This window comes from Cladophialophora bantiana (genome assembly GCF_000835475.1).
Source record: "Cladophialophora bantiana CBS 173.52 unplaced genomic scaffold supercont1.8, whole genome shotgun sequence".
Classification (NCBI taxonomy): domain Eukaryota; kingdom Fungi; phylum Ascomycota; class Eurotiomycetes; order Chaetothyriales; family Herpotrichiellaceae; genus Cladophialophora; species Cladophialophora bantiana.
In genome coordinates, this window is record NW_015971582.1 from 797,596 (window position 1) to 810,835 (window position 13,240).

The following is a 13,240-nucleotide window of genomic DNA, read 5'->3' on the forward strand; positions in this document are numbered from 1 at the left end:
TTCTGGGCCTGGGATTGTTTCGGCAGGCACTGCGGTGAGCAGTGCTGGACGTGGGGCTCGTTCGAGGTAGTGGCCAGTTCAGCCAGAGTCCCGGGGATGATTCTTCGGACCCAGCTCGCTATTAGGGGCGGTGCCATTGACTGCATATGGTGACAAAGTGCGGGGCGGTTCCGACGAACAAGCCCTATGCTGCCCATGGGCATTTAATTAAGGGAGTCTGACAGAGCCAGAAAGCCAGAAAGCCAGTGGTACCACTTCTTCCCACATAATTTTTGTTCTGGGCTTCGATTCGCCCTGGGGAAACCGTTTTGTCAGACCGTGTCATTTTCTCCTCAACTCCCAGTAACCCTCGCCGAGCAGCGGAAGGGGAACGTCTTCGGGTCTGTTCGTAGCTTCATCTGCACCTCAATATTACCGGCGCTCCATCTTAGGTCAACTGATCCGGGTGAAAGACTACCCTCCATGGAACCACTTGCCCGCCGAGCAGGACCTTTCCCCTTTGCAGACGGCATTCGAGCAAACAAGCCATGGCTACAGACCCCCCCGACAATACCCCATCCCCGTTCCCGCTCACGGCTGTGGACCAGTGTGTCCTGGCCATGACCGATGACCAATTCCACCCACATACATGGGAAGACCTCAAACAGATCATTGGTGTGTGCTTCTGGGCTCGTTCTTCCCGCACATGGTGCCTTTGGGGGGGATTTCGGTCAATGCTCGAGTATTTTTCTAACCGCTTTCCGCAGCTGAACACAACCTCAGCGTCCTCAAAAGGTGGCCTTCCGACCTGAAACGCTACATTAAATGGTCAAGCGAAACGAAAGCCGCCTATGGCAGCGTCCCCAATTTTGTCATGACAGAACGACTGAAATGGGCCCCTTTACTGTCGTCAACCCCAGAAACGGGACCAAGATTTGCCGTGAAGAATCCTGTCCCTTTCGCCGACAAAGCCGACTACAAGATTCTGGTCAATGACTGGCCGTATGGATTGGCGCCCGGCATTAGACATATTATCGTCTGGCTCAAGACCAGATTGGAGTCAGAGCCTACCAGAGGCGACATGACGCCAAAGTCGAGGCGGCAAGTCGAGGACTTCGTTCAGTCTACATTTGTGGACCGAGTCCGGGAATTGCCAGGCAAGTACGAAAAGGTTATGTGGTTCAAGAACTGGACGGCGTTGCAATCCGTGCCGGGAATGGAGCATGTCCATGTTTTGGTCAGAGACGTCCCGGACGATATCATCGCAGAGTGGACAGGTGGAGACCAACCTTTAAACAACTAGACTATAGAGCACAAAAGGAGGCCCAGGTCCAGGATGATAGATGGAAGAATAGAGGCTCAAAGCGGCTTTTGCGTCAGAACGGCGCATGTATTTCTTCTCATGAGGCCTTGTCTCGAATTTCGTTCCATATCGTATCGAGCACCTGGAAGACTGCGGTGACCCCCTTGAGCGTATCGTCGTCAATGTCCATAAATCCATACCTCTGTTGGATTTTGTCGGGATGCCATCGGACACGCTCGGCCTTGACAGCGCTTGAGAATGGATCTGCTCCCTCTACACCCTCATGGCTCTCGGTGCCTTTTCTGATGAACCGTTCAATCTCTTCTCTCTTGACATCTTTGCGTTTTCCTGACTCGACCGGCCACGCGATTTTGTTGCGTAGAAAGAGCTGATCCCCGTCACCCTCGGACTTTTGCCCATCTCGAGCAAGATTTAGGAGATCTGCCCAGCGGCGCAGATAGTCCTCCCACAGATTTTGCCACCGCTTGCGCTCTTTGCGCTTCTCACCTCGTCGAAGGCTGGCTTCGATCTGAGTGGTAAAGATGTGATCATCGTGCCAGGTCTGCCTCTCGCCCTCTGTTCTATTTTCTTCGTCGCGTATCCTCTGCTCCTCTCGTTGTTTCTCTCGCCTCTTCTCCTCTCTTGCAGCCTCTATTCCTTCCCAACTCTTTTCCCACATCTTCCGCCGGACGAATTGCGCATATTCCTCGTCAGTCATGCGTTCCAGTTCCCCAGTCTCTTCATCTTGATAGGTATTGGGATAGTTGTGTATAGGCTGTCCATAAACACTTTCCCAGAAAGCCGCACCTTCGTCGTCTCCAAGTGCGTCGAAGAGCGACTCTCGGAATGCTTGGTCGGGCGACAGATAGCTCGAGGGGTGCTCTTGTGGGCATGGCCCATCTCCGGCATGCCGGGACGATCTGTGCCGCTTTCTGCGCCTGTGGGACGAATCGTGGTTTCTTCGTCGCTTGTGGCCCCTTGAATCATTATCGCTTCGGTTTTCATCATCCTTCTTGGATTTGAAACGAAACCGCTTTGGTCGTTGCCCTTCGCCACTGTTTCGTGCCGCAGTTTCCACGTCCGGAATGCGGTCTGACGCCTCAGACATATTGAAGCAATGTCAAAAGCATCGTAGTTGCCTGACGATGGGTCGAGGATAAGTTGTGATCGGAGGCTAACATTCAAAATGAAAGCGCGCAGCTAGAGACATAGAACGGACCAGGCTTTGACGGAATAACGTTGGTCCGAAGCGGCGATGCTTGCCAAGATATCAAATCATTGACTCAAAATCGAGTCCGTGAATGTGGTGGATGTGGAGAATATAATGACTCCCCTCAAGGAGGATGCGGTGTTCTCGTCCGTGTCGAAACCAAAATATTTTCAGTTGGTCTAGATTCTCATCCTGCAAAAGAAGAGCGATTCAATATTATCAATACCCTGTCACCTTCCAGCGAACTCTTTCAAGTGACTGGTCGAGCGCCAGAAAACAATCCTCCACCAGTCTTCACACGCTTGCATTTCACCAATATCGATTTTATTCCGCCACTCCAGCGGCAACCCTCAACATGGCTGGAGAAATCAGTGGGAATGTCTCCTCATTGACACTGGAGGAAATGGGGAAGAGCAAAAACCCTATGGATTTTTATCGACAGTACGTTGCCGAGAGGCTGGCTCCTATCGTCAGTCGACCGGCAGCAGAACTTATTCCCCTAATCCAATGGACCACGACTTTAGACAAAGGAGATCTCATGCTAGCAGCCGCCGCGTTGAGGGTCAAGGGGAAACCACCACAAGAGCTAGCAAAGGAGATTGTCGAAGCATTCCCCTCCGCGGAAGAGACCCTTGTCACGGTATCCCAGGCAGGTCCATTTGTGCAATTCTTCGCCAAACCGGAACACTTGATCAGCTTGACCATCCCGGAAATCCTAACCCATACGAGGGCATATGGCTGCAACCCTACCCCTGGCCTGAAAGAACCCTCAGACCCCTCCAAGGGCCGAAAGAAGATTATCGTGGAATTCTCATCACCGAACATCGCAAAAGAATTTCACGCGGGCCACCTCCGGAGTACCATCATCGGCGGTTTCTTGGCAAAGCTTTACCAGCGCATGGGTTGGGACGTCATTAAGATGAATTACTTGGGAGACTGGGGTAAGCAATACGGCCTCCTTGCCAACGGGTTCAAGCAATTCGGCAGCCAAGAGGAGTTGGACAAGAACTCGATTGCGCACCTGTTTCAAGTCTACGTGCAGATCAACAAGGTAAAAGAAGCCCAGGACGAGCCGATCAACGAGCTGAAGAAGGAGATTAAGGAGAAGAAGGACAAGGGAGAAGATGTGTCTGCGCTGGAAGCAAAACTCGCACCTCTCGTGGACGCAAGCGAGGATGAAAAGGCTCGAAAATACTTCAAGAGCATGGAGGACGGTGACCCCGAGGCTTTGGCATTGTGGCAGAAGTTTCGGGACATGAGCATCCAGAAATACCAGAACACGTACGCCCGGTTGAACATTGAGTTCGATGTGTACTCTGGCGAGTCGCAGGTGAAGGCCAAGACCATCAAACAGGTCCTGGACAGTCTGCTGGCGCAGGGGATTGCAGAGTATTCCGATGGTGCTATCTTGATTGATTTTGCCAAGCATGGCGCCAAAAAACTCAACAAGGCAATTATCGTGCGAAAGGACGGCACCCCGTTGTATCTCACCCGGGACCTGGCTGCAATTTTGGAGCGGCATGACCAGTACCAGTTTGACAAGATGATCTACGTGGTCGCGGATCAACAGAACGAACATCTGGCACAATTGTTCAAGACCACCGAGATCAGTGGGCACAAGGACGTGGCGGAGAAATGCGAGCATATCTCGTTCGGGATGGTGAAGGGCATGAGTACCCGAAAGGGTACGGTCAAGTTCTTGGACGATATCATCCAGACGGTCAAGGACACCATGCTTGAAGTGATGAAGAAGAATGATCAGAAATACGCACAACTTGACGACCCGGATGCAGTTGCCGATGTGCTGGCCATCACTGCGATTATGGTGCAAGATTTGACAGGCAAGGTGCGGAACGGGTATGAATTCAACATCAACCAGATGACGGCATTCGAAGGCGACACCGGTCCGTACTTGCAGTATGCCCACGCACGATTGTGCTCGATCGAGCGAAAAGCCAATGCCGACTTGACGGCTTTGGGCTCTGCGGATCTCTCCTTGTTGAAGGAATCCCACGCCATCAATCTGGCTCGGTCACTTGCACAATTCCCGGATGTGGTGCTCAACACGCTCAAGACTCGAGAACCTGCCACCGTGCTCACTTATCTGTTCAAGATGGCGCATGCGCTCAGTTCGAGCTACGACCACTTACAAGTGGTGGGGAGCGAGCGTGAGCTGCAGAAGGCTCGCTTGGCACTGTACGAGGCTGCCCGACAGGTGCTGTGGAATGGCATGACACTACTGGGGTTGACCCCGGTGGAGAGGATGTAAGATGGAGTGACATGGAAGCATTCAGAAGTTCCGATCCGAGAACGGGTGTTTGTGGACAGGGATGTCCTCGCATCTCGGCGGGAGAACCCGGGCTGGTGCAGCTGCAACTAGATCGAAGGATTTGATGGACGCGTTCGACTATCATGAAGTTCGGCTGTTGAGTTCATGCAACAAGACAACCACAAGCAGGGATAGCCGGCTGACCAGGGCAAGTTCAGACAAGGGATCAGGCTGATAAGGATGTTAGAGCGGCTGCAGCGACTAGCCTCACAAGGCCGCATTTCTGGTGTCCGGGGGCTCGGGGCTCGATGTACCAGTAGGTAGACATTTTGATGTTGATGGTGCACTCCTTCCCCTTTTCAAGGCTGAGCTGAGGGAGGGGTGCATGCGAACGTAGACGAAGTTGGGTTTAGTCAGGGCCAAAAATCTGTCTGCCAGCGTCACAGCGCGTTGGGCAGCCACACCTACGTACCCTGATCATCATATCGCCACCACCCGGACCGCATCTGGAGGGGTCAAGCTGTTTCTCCTCTTCTGGTATCGGATCCAAGACGAGGACGGAATCCCAAGGCAGCAGTTCCAGGTTGGTGGTGGTGGTTCAGGCTGATAGGAGCGGAGGACCTTGCAAAGAAACACGTCTCGTGGAATAGAGTACAGGTGTCATCCGTGCTGGGCCCTGATAGGCCGAACGATGGGAGAGTTGCAGGCAGAAGAGATCAATTGAAGCGTGGATGGAGGGGGAAAAGAATTGTTTGATAGAGGAAGGGGAGGGGATGCGAATGAGCGGCGGCGAGCCTGAGGCACGCGCTCCAGTAACCCCCAACATCCTAGCACCAGCATCAGCATCCGCGGTCAGCTCCAATGAAGGAGCGTATCTCTTCACGGTCATTGTCTGCGTGTAGGCTCCCCGCGTTTTCTGCTGCCCACCAACAGGCTGCTGTGCCACAAACTAGGTCATGGTGTTGTATCACAATGCCATCCCCTACGTGAGCACCCTCCACGTTTTGTCTGACACTTGGAAGATGCTGGCTGGCAGACTGGAGGAATTCAGGCAGATAGACCATGGATCAAAGCAATGGGCTGCATATGCAGTCGGGGGCATGGGGATATTTTTCATTCTTGCTGTGGCTGTCGACACCTCCCGTCGTTGAGGTTATCAACGACGCAAGTTCTCTGGAGGAGCATCCTGTTCAAGCGAGGCGAGACGCTGAGGGCAACAAGGGTGGGATGCACGGGGGACAGGAGTGGCAGACGGTGACAGACGGTGGCAGTCGCCATCCCATCGAGTGGATATTGAGGGCACCAGAGGGTGCGGTTGAAGGTAGGCAGCAACTAGCGAGCGACCTGTTGATTGTTCGACTTTGCTGAATGGCCCGAACGGTTACCGGGGATGTATAGGTTGGGCAGCTCATTGGGCTTTATCTTCCATTCAGAAGGCAGCAATCCTCACGACAACGCGCATCACGCAACTAAAGGCTCCCGCTTACACCGGCCGGGGGGGAGGAAGATGGGAGATGGCGAGGATTTGAGGAATCTTCGACGCCGGTCGGCGGATGCGCCCATGGGCCATCACACTTTTCACACTCTCCCCTCCTCGCACCCTACGCACCTTGGGCTCATCCTCGCTGCCACTCGCTGCCACTCAATGCCAGTCTCTCGTTTTGCCCGCGCCATTTTCTTCTCTCTCTCTCTCTCTTTCTCTCGTGGACCCTGGTTCTGGGCAAGTGGCTGTCTCAGGTAAAGGGGAAAAAAAAATCAAAAAAGAAAAACCTCCTGTTCGTCATTCTGCAGCTGGTCCAGTCATTCCTACACCCATCCTGACCCATCCCGCTTAGTTGCTGAATTTTTGGCACCGCTCATCCTCTGATTCTTCTCTTGGTCTCTCACTTACACACACACACACACACACACACTCACACTCCTACACGCACACACACACGCCCGCACGCTCTCACACCCTCTCTCATTCCTTGTTGCCTGCCCCTCGCTCCTCTTCCCCTCCTCTTCCGCGTTGCCTGCCTAGAGCCACGCGTAGTGGGGTCGAGACAAGAATGACTCCCTTGCAACAGAATATCCTCAGCAAAAAGCGCCATTAACTCTTCCATCTTTCCCCTCCCTCCATCAGAGTCCTGTCGACAGTCAACAGCGAGGTCTACCGTGCAGAGTCTCATTGCTCTGTGGCTGATCTCTGCAGCCCGCCTTCGCATTGACAGGCGCGCATATTCTCCCGGCAAATCACCTTCGCACACGACTGCCCCTTCACCTGAGATCATCGTCGAGACGACGGAATACCTGTGTCCGCTTACGCTTCCTCCAGCGCCGGAAAACGGTATTTTGTGCGACCGGATTCTTGCATTGGCCATCTCCCAAAGCCATTGTTACAGCATTCGGATGTGGAACAAGCCTGAGGCAACTTGTAACCTGCGATTCAAGAGCGGGTGGAGCGCACAACACTACGAGGTGATTGAGACGGAAAAATAAATCACATCCCGAAATGGACCCGCAACCATACGAACTGGTCTGAAATTATTCTCTGGGATCACAGAAAGAACGAAACGGTTAGAGGCGATTAGGTCTGAGGGCCAATCCATCTACAAAGATTCCTGGGGGCAGACAATAATACGATTGCTATTTCAGCAACAAAAGCCCCCGGCACGCCACGAGCCGCGGCCACTGGAGGATCAACCCCTCAAGAAGGATATCAGCGCATATCGTTTTCGGGGACTTTAGCAGCCTTACGGGCCGGAACACCCCTGCAAAATAAGTACCTTGCCGTTTAAATTTAGCGGATCATCTTCGGTCAGGGCCCCTGTCACTCCACTCCACTTCCCCCCCAAGGCTCAAGACCAACAGCGGTCACAACACCCCCCTCTAGATCCCACCACCCCCCCCCCAAATCCATAAACTCATTTCCCCGTTCACGTCCAAGCATAGGCTGGTACCCTCAACAATCACCACAAAGCCACATCCATCAAGTCGTCGCATTTCCACATTGCCCGCCGCTTCCATGCCCCAATTTGACCGTCGTCGTCCCCGGGCAGCCACTTGTGAGGACTGGGACGAGGACACCCAATCGGCCCTTCCAGGCTCTCAAACTACCGCCAATGTCTCCGCCAAACGTTCTCAGCAAGACCTCGCTCTGCCGCAGCGTGAGAAGAATGAATTCAACGTCGATGGAGGCGACTCAGGCTATGTCAGTCGGGCGGGCACCATAGCTGGGGAATCCACAACCTCGGCTCGGCGCAAAATGCCAGACTTGAAGCTCGACACCGGCATCCGCGAGAGAGAACGAAAGCCTTATCTCATCTCCCAAAATGGTCATTCGCTACCATCCAGTCGTCGCCAATCTTCGTCTCAGTTGAATGATCCGTCATCTGATCCACGACCTTTCAAAGCCAAGCATGACATGCATGAGCGAGGGCATGGCGGGAGCCACGACTATTATAGCAAGCACGCCGACACAAAGCAAGACCTGTCTCGAGCCCAGAAACCTGCTCCTCCGCCTTCTTCTGCAGCAGGAGTCAAAACTTTGGTTCCAAAAGGCGCAAAAGATGACCAGGCATTACCTGTCAAGGTCCGAAGGTCCTCCTCAAACCAGCAACCTAGACCGCTGAGCATGTTTTCCAATGCTCCGGTTCCAATACAGTACATCAACCATCCGATGTATGGGCCTCCGTCCGTTGCCACGTCAGGCTATGCAACCCCAGTCACGCCCAACGTACCATACAGTCCGGTGCCATATTCATATGTCCTGCCTACACCATTGCCAACGCCTTCATACGCGGTTTACCAACCACTTCCCTCTTACTTCAACCAACCGCCCGACCCTGAACCACGCTCGGGAAGGCCAAGTCGACATACAAGCCCCAACCGGCGGTCAAGTGTCTACGGCGAACCCGTCATCCGTCAAGGGTATGCTGACTCGGGAATCATGACTCTCGAACGGATCCCTTCAAAAGAGATTCGGCCAATGCCGCCATCTCAAAAATCTACCCGCAACCTTGAAGATGATGACCGGGCAATCATGCCACCTCCGCCTCGGCCGACCCAACCCGAAGTCGTCCTCTCACGCCGACCCAGTAATCGAAGGGCGAAGACGTATCATCCGCAGGAACCACGGCTTCCCGAAAGGGTTATCTATGAGCCGGAGCGCTACGAAAGCGATGACGAGCAGGACTACCGGCCGTCTCGACCTCCTCCTTCCGCCTTTCGTGAGCGCAGAGAGTCTACTTCTCGTCCACCTTCGTCGTACCGTGCTACTGGCTTGGTCGAGACGCGCGATCGCCCCTTGCCCAGAAAATCCGTTTCCTATTCAGCAGGAACAACCGTGACGAAAATAGCGACCTCCGCTCCGCACCATGTCCCTCGCCGCATGACCGTGCCTCTAGAGGAAAAAGAAGCTCGGATCGAAGAGTACCAGTCGAGGCGAAACAAGACTTCCAACGAGTTAACTGCTGAAGCTCTTCGTGATTTGGACCAGCGCAATTCAAGTTCAAGATCTGAGACAGGGAGTAACTTCAGTCGGCAGTCGTCCTCCAAGGATTCTTCCGGCCGCGGAAGAAGCCAGACCAGCGGCACGAAGACGAGCATAACCCTTCCCGGCGGCTTGAACATGACCATTCCTCCTGACTATATCAACAAAGATGGACGGCCTCTCAGCATCAGTATCGGAGGTCTTGTCCTATCAGTGGGTGCCGAAGGCAAAGAGAACGACCGCCCCAAGGAGCAGAAGAGGATTGAGCGTGCACCAAGTGTTGCGAGTCGCACCTCCAAGAAGAGCCACTCCAGCAGTGTCATCTCGGGCCGAGAAAGGGATCGTGAGATGTCCGCGTCCAGACGGCCTTCGCATTTGGAAGAACGAGGCCCCAGTCTGCGATCCAGTCGTCAGCCTAGTCGAGCCCCTAGCTTGCACCGGCGCAGCCACGACTATTCTGGGCGTCAAAGCGTCGATTACAGCTACCTTGATCTATGAAACATCTGCCGCATGTATTATGTCCTTTGACCCGTCTTCGGAGCGGAGCTGGTTCTTTGTCTATATTCTCTATGCTTGTGTTTGGGTCGGTCATTCTCACGTGTCGTTTTTCCAAGTGTTCAGGATATTCGCTTTTTATGGCGGGCAAATTTCAGGCCCCTGGATCTCTTTGTTGTCTTCTTCAGGCATGCTGTGCTTCTTAATGAGGCCCGTTGTGCCTGTGCCGCTGCTGCTGCTCTTCTGCTGGGTTGGAATAATCGCCAACCTGTTCTTTCGTTGGAAAAGCAGACCTCAAAAAAGCCCAACACAAAAGTTGTTTGATACCCTCGGTCACGCTTTATGTGTGTTATACGACCCAAAAGCGACATCAAGGCAGGATTTCTGTTTCCATCTGCTTATCTGAAGAGTGATGGGATCCTGGTGGCACTTGGATGCCACATGAAAAGCAGCGAGCGGCACTTTTTCTTCGGGAGATGTGTTTACACAATATTCTGACTTTGCATCCTTTATTTCCGTTTGGAGAGCTCTCCTGTGCCTCTTGTTGAAGACCCAGTTCTGAGGCGGTTGATATGGCTGGCCACATCAACCTAGAATTTTGGTGATGGGAAGCACTGAGCAGGATGCCGATGGGGCACCCTCACAAGACTGTCGAATTTGAGTTTGGAGATGGATGCCGAGGACGAACTCTGTGTTCTTTCCATGTTTCCGGCGACGATGTTACGAATATATACGATGGGATGACATGAATGACATGGCACGGCGCTGCAAAGATACCGGTCGACGGAGACTGGGCACAACTTGTAGGCTTGACTTACGGGCTGTCCAGGCGGTGCTTGGACTTCCCCCGTTGAATCAAAGGGCAACACTCGTCCCCGCTGGGCCTGGGAAGATTTTCACTGCGGGTTTATATTTCGTCTTAGCGCCCGCCCGCCAGACTGACCCGCAAGCACCCGGCTAGCTACTTTCCTGAGCAGATAGCAAAGAATCAATAATAATAGCAGAATCGAAAAGTAAAGGATAAAAATCCACATCGACTGACAATGACCGGCTCGAGAAACCGAACAACCCACTGCTGACTTTTTGTGTATCTAGCGAGTTACATAGATTACCTTATGCGAGAGAATAGCGGAGTACTTTTGACGTCTCGGCGTTATGTGGCCGGCTTTTATCTGCCTAGCTACCCACCTACATACAGTGCATAGGTCGTTGGTTCCCCTGGTTGGGAGAAGGGAAAATATCTCCATCGAGTCAAAGGTAGGCTTGGGATCGTGTTCGTCTTCGGTCGTTAATACTCGTAACTAATCGTAACTACTTAGAGCAGTCACGCCGCCTTTGGACATTGGCATGGTATGGGCAAGGGCATCGTGCCCCCATCGTCCACGTCGTCTGTATCATCTCTGGTGCTCCCTATCGTCTCCGGCGTCGCCCTGTCTTCGGCGCCCGGGCGGGCGTGCGAATCTATCTCAAGCAAGTCTTGGCACGTAGCTCCGGGATGTGTACTCGATATCGGTATCTATCCATGTCCACTCCGGTTCGTCGAGTATGTGTGTTTTGTGCACTGTTAACGTTCTCTTGCAGTAGAGCACTGCCTTCTTTCTTGATTCCTCTCTTCGTTTCCCGGCTTCATCCATCATCTCAGGCGCAGCCGCGATGTTCCGTCCTGCTGGAAGATCGCTTGGTTATGCCATCCTGTTCCGTGCTCTTGTCCTTGGCGTTACCTTGCTGGCCTTTGTGCCCCCGGCTTGGGACAGGAGATACATGTATGTGGTGCGAAACCAAATGATAAAGATAGAGATGGAGAGATCCCCTGCAACGGCCTCAATACGCTCCTTGGTACAAAGGCCACATGCCATCAAATCCTCTGTATCTCTTGATCACCATTTCTCGGGGGTCCATTCGGGCGACTGGCGCCTTTTGGAGGGGGAGATTCAAACTGGGCCGACGCTCTCCTTTGTCTCCCAGAGCTCATGTTCACGTTCGTGTCTCATGCTAGTGCCCGCGCTTGCGCTCGTGTTCGTCTGTTTACTCACCATGCTTGATGCCCAAGAAATGAATCCCCTCGAGATTGAAATAGTACAGTAATTTCAAAAAGTCGGCCTCGTCGCACATCCGTGCCCGCTTGTCCGCCAGGGACGTCTTGTCTTCCAGGACGGAGCGGACTTTCTCGCGGACCAGGAGGAAGACTTTGTCGCGCTTTTTGCGGGAGATGGAGCGCTCGGCGGGGCGGGGTCGGCGCTTGTTGTTGGGTTGTTCTTTCAGCAGACTGGGAAGGTTGTTGTCGTCGTCCTCGTCTTGGTCGTCGTCGACGTCCATGAAGCCGGACCATTCCTCTTCACCTTCGCTGTCGACCGGGCCGTCTCGTTGGTTCTCGACTTCCATCAGCATCACCTCGTCAGCCGGGCCTTCGTCTAGCGGAATATCGTTCTGTGCACACCAGGTGCGGTAGTTCTGTTCCAATATGTTCAAAATGCTGCTCGTGCCCAAAAAATTGGCCCTGAGTGTCTTATTCTTCCGCACGAAACACACCCTCAATAGTCCATCCCACTCCTCATAACTGATGTTCGGTCTCGGTACTTTGGGCACCAATCTCACAACGCTGGATTCGACCTGCGGAGGCGGTTTGAAGTTGTTCTTGCCGACTTTCATTATATGGTCTATTTTGGCCCACATTTGCGCGTTGACGCTGAGTCTGGAGTATAACTTATCGCCTGGCTTAGCGAAGAGACGCATGGCGAATTCGCGTTGGAACATCAATATGCACACCCTGGGTGCCGGGGCTGTGGCAAGGAGTTTAAAGACCAGAGGTGAGGAAATCTGGTAAGGGGTGTTGGAAATGCAAACATCAAAGTAGGGTAGTTCTGTCTTGATCACGTCTCCCAACAGCACGTCTAGCCTCTTCTGCTGGGGTGTACCTTGGACTCGCTTTGTGACTTCGGCAGCCATGCGCGGATCGAGTTCCACGGCTATGCACTTTTTGGCCTTTTCCAAGATTTTCACCGTGAGGTTCCCGCTACCGGGGCCGACTTCCAACACAATGTCGGACTGCTTGAGATCGGCTTTGTCAACAATTGCTTGAGCAACGCCGGGATTCTTAAGAACGTGTTGACCGATGTCCGTGTTCATTTTGAAGATGGCGTTCGAGAGAGTGGAGGGTTTGGAGTAAGGTGAAGACGACGAGGATGCGCCGAGGCGCCTCTTTGCGTTGACCTTGGGCATTGTGGGCAAATTCAACACCACGGCCCCTGGGATTTGTTTTCGAGCACAGGGACGACAAATAGCAGTGTCGGACGGCTGGCGAGGGTGTAGATATTGGAGTTGAATGTCTGCACAGGAGCATTTTTTGGGCCGGACCTTTTTGGCGGTGAGAGGCGGCAGAATTTTGGTGTGTGGGGGAAATCGATCTGAGGGTGCAGAGTGGCAGCCTTGTTTGCCTTCCATTCAAACAACCTCTGAAAGTCGTTCGCCAGTCTCATTCTTCCTGCTACTTATTTCGTCTCCCTCAGCAGA

General features: G+C 53.3%; 5 protein-coding genes across 5 annotated transcripts; 3 read left to right on the forward strand and 2 right to left on the reverse strand.

Moving 5' to 3' along the window:
- Positions 1-527: 527 nt before the first annotated feature.
- On the forward strand, positions 528-1,282 carry Z519_05938 (uncharacterized protein; the record flags this gene model as incomplete). The annotated part of the gene is made up of 2 exons (XM_016763678.1): positions 528-654; positions 747-1,282. 2 exons carry the CDS (start codon positions 528-530, stop codon positions 1,280-1,282), a joined length of 663 nt encoding a protein of 220 aa, XP_016620002.1.
- Positions 1,283-1,379: 97 nt separating this feature from the next.
- Z519_05939 (uncharacterized protein) lies at positions 1,380-2,390 on the reverse strand (the record flags this gene model as incomplete). The annotated part of the gene is made up of 1 exon (XM_016763679.1): positions 1,380-2,390. The coding sequence occupies one exon, from the start codon at positions 2,388-2,390 to the stop codon at positions 1,380-1,382; it is 1,011 nt and encodes a 336-aa protein (XP_016620003.1).
- A 457-nt stretch (positions 2,391-2,847) lies between these two features.
- Positions 2,848-4,761, forward strand: Z519_05940 (arginine-tRNA ligase; the record flags this gene model as incomplete). The annotated part of the gene is made up of 1 exon (XM_016763680.1): positions 2,848-4,761. One exon carries the CDS (start codon positions 2,848-2,850, stop codon positions 4,759-4,761), a length of 1,914 nt encoding a protein of 637 aa, XP_016620004.1.
- A 3,007-nt stretch (positions 4,762-7,768) lies between these two features.
- Z519_05941 (uncharacterized protein) lies at positions 7,769-9,733 on the forward strand (the record flags this gene model as incomplete). Its single annotated transcript, XM_016763681.1, has 1 exon — positions 7,769-9,733. The coding sequence occupies one exon, from the start codon at positions 7,769-7,771 to the stop codon at positions 9,731-9,733; it is 1,965 nt and encodes a 654-aa protein (XP_016620005.1).
- A 2,022-nt stretch (positions 9,734-11,755) lies between these two features.
- Positions 11,756-12,949, reverse strand: Z519_05942 (dimethyladenosine transferase; the record flags this gene model as incomplete). The annotated part of the gene is made up of 1 exon (XM_016763682.1): positions 11,756-12,949. One exon carries the CDS (start codon positions 12,947-12,949, stop codon positions 11,756-11,758), a length of 1,194 nt encoding a protein of 397 aa, XP_016620006.1.
- Between the last annotated feature and the right edge of the window lie 291 nt (positions 12,950-13,240).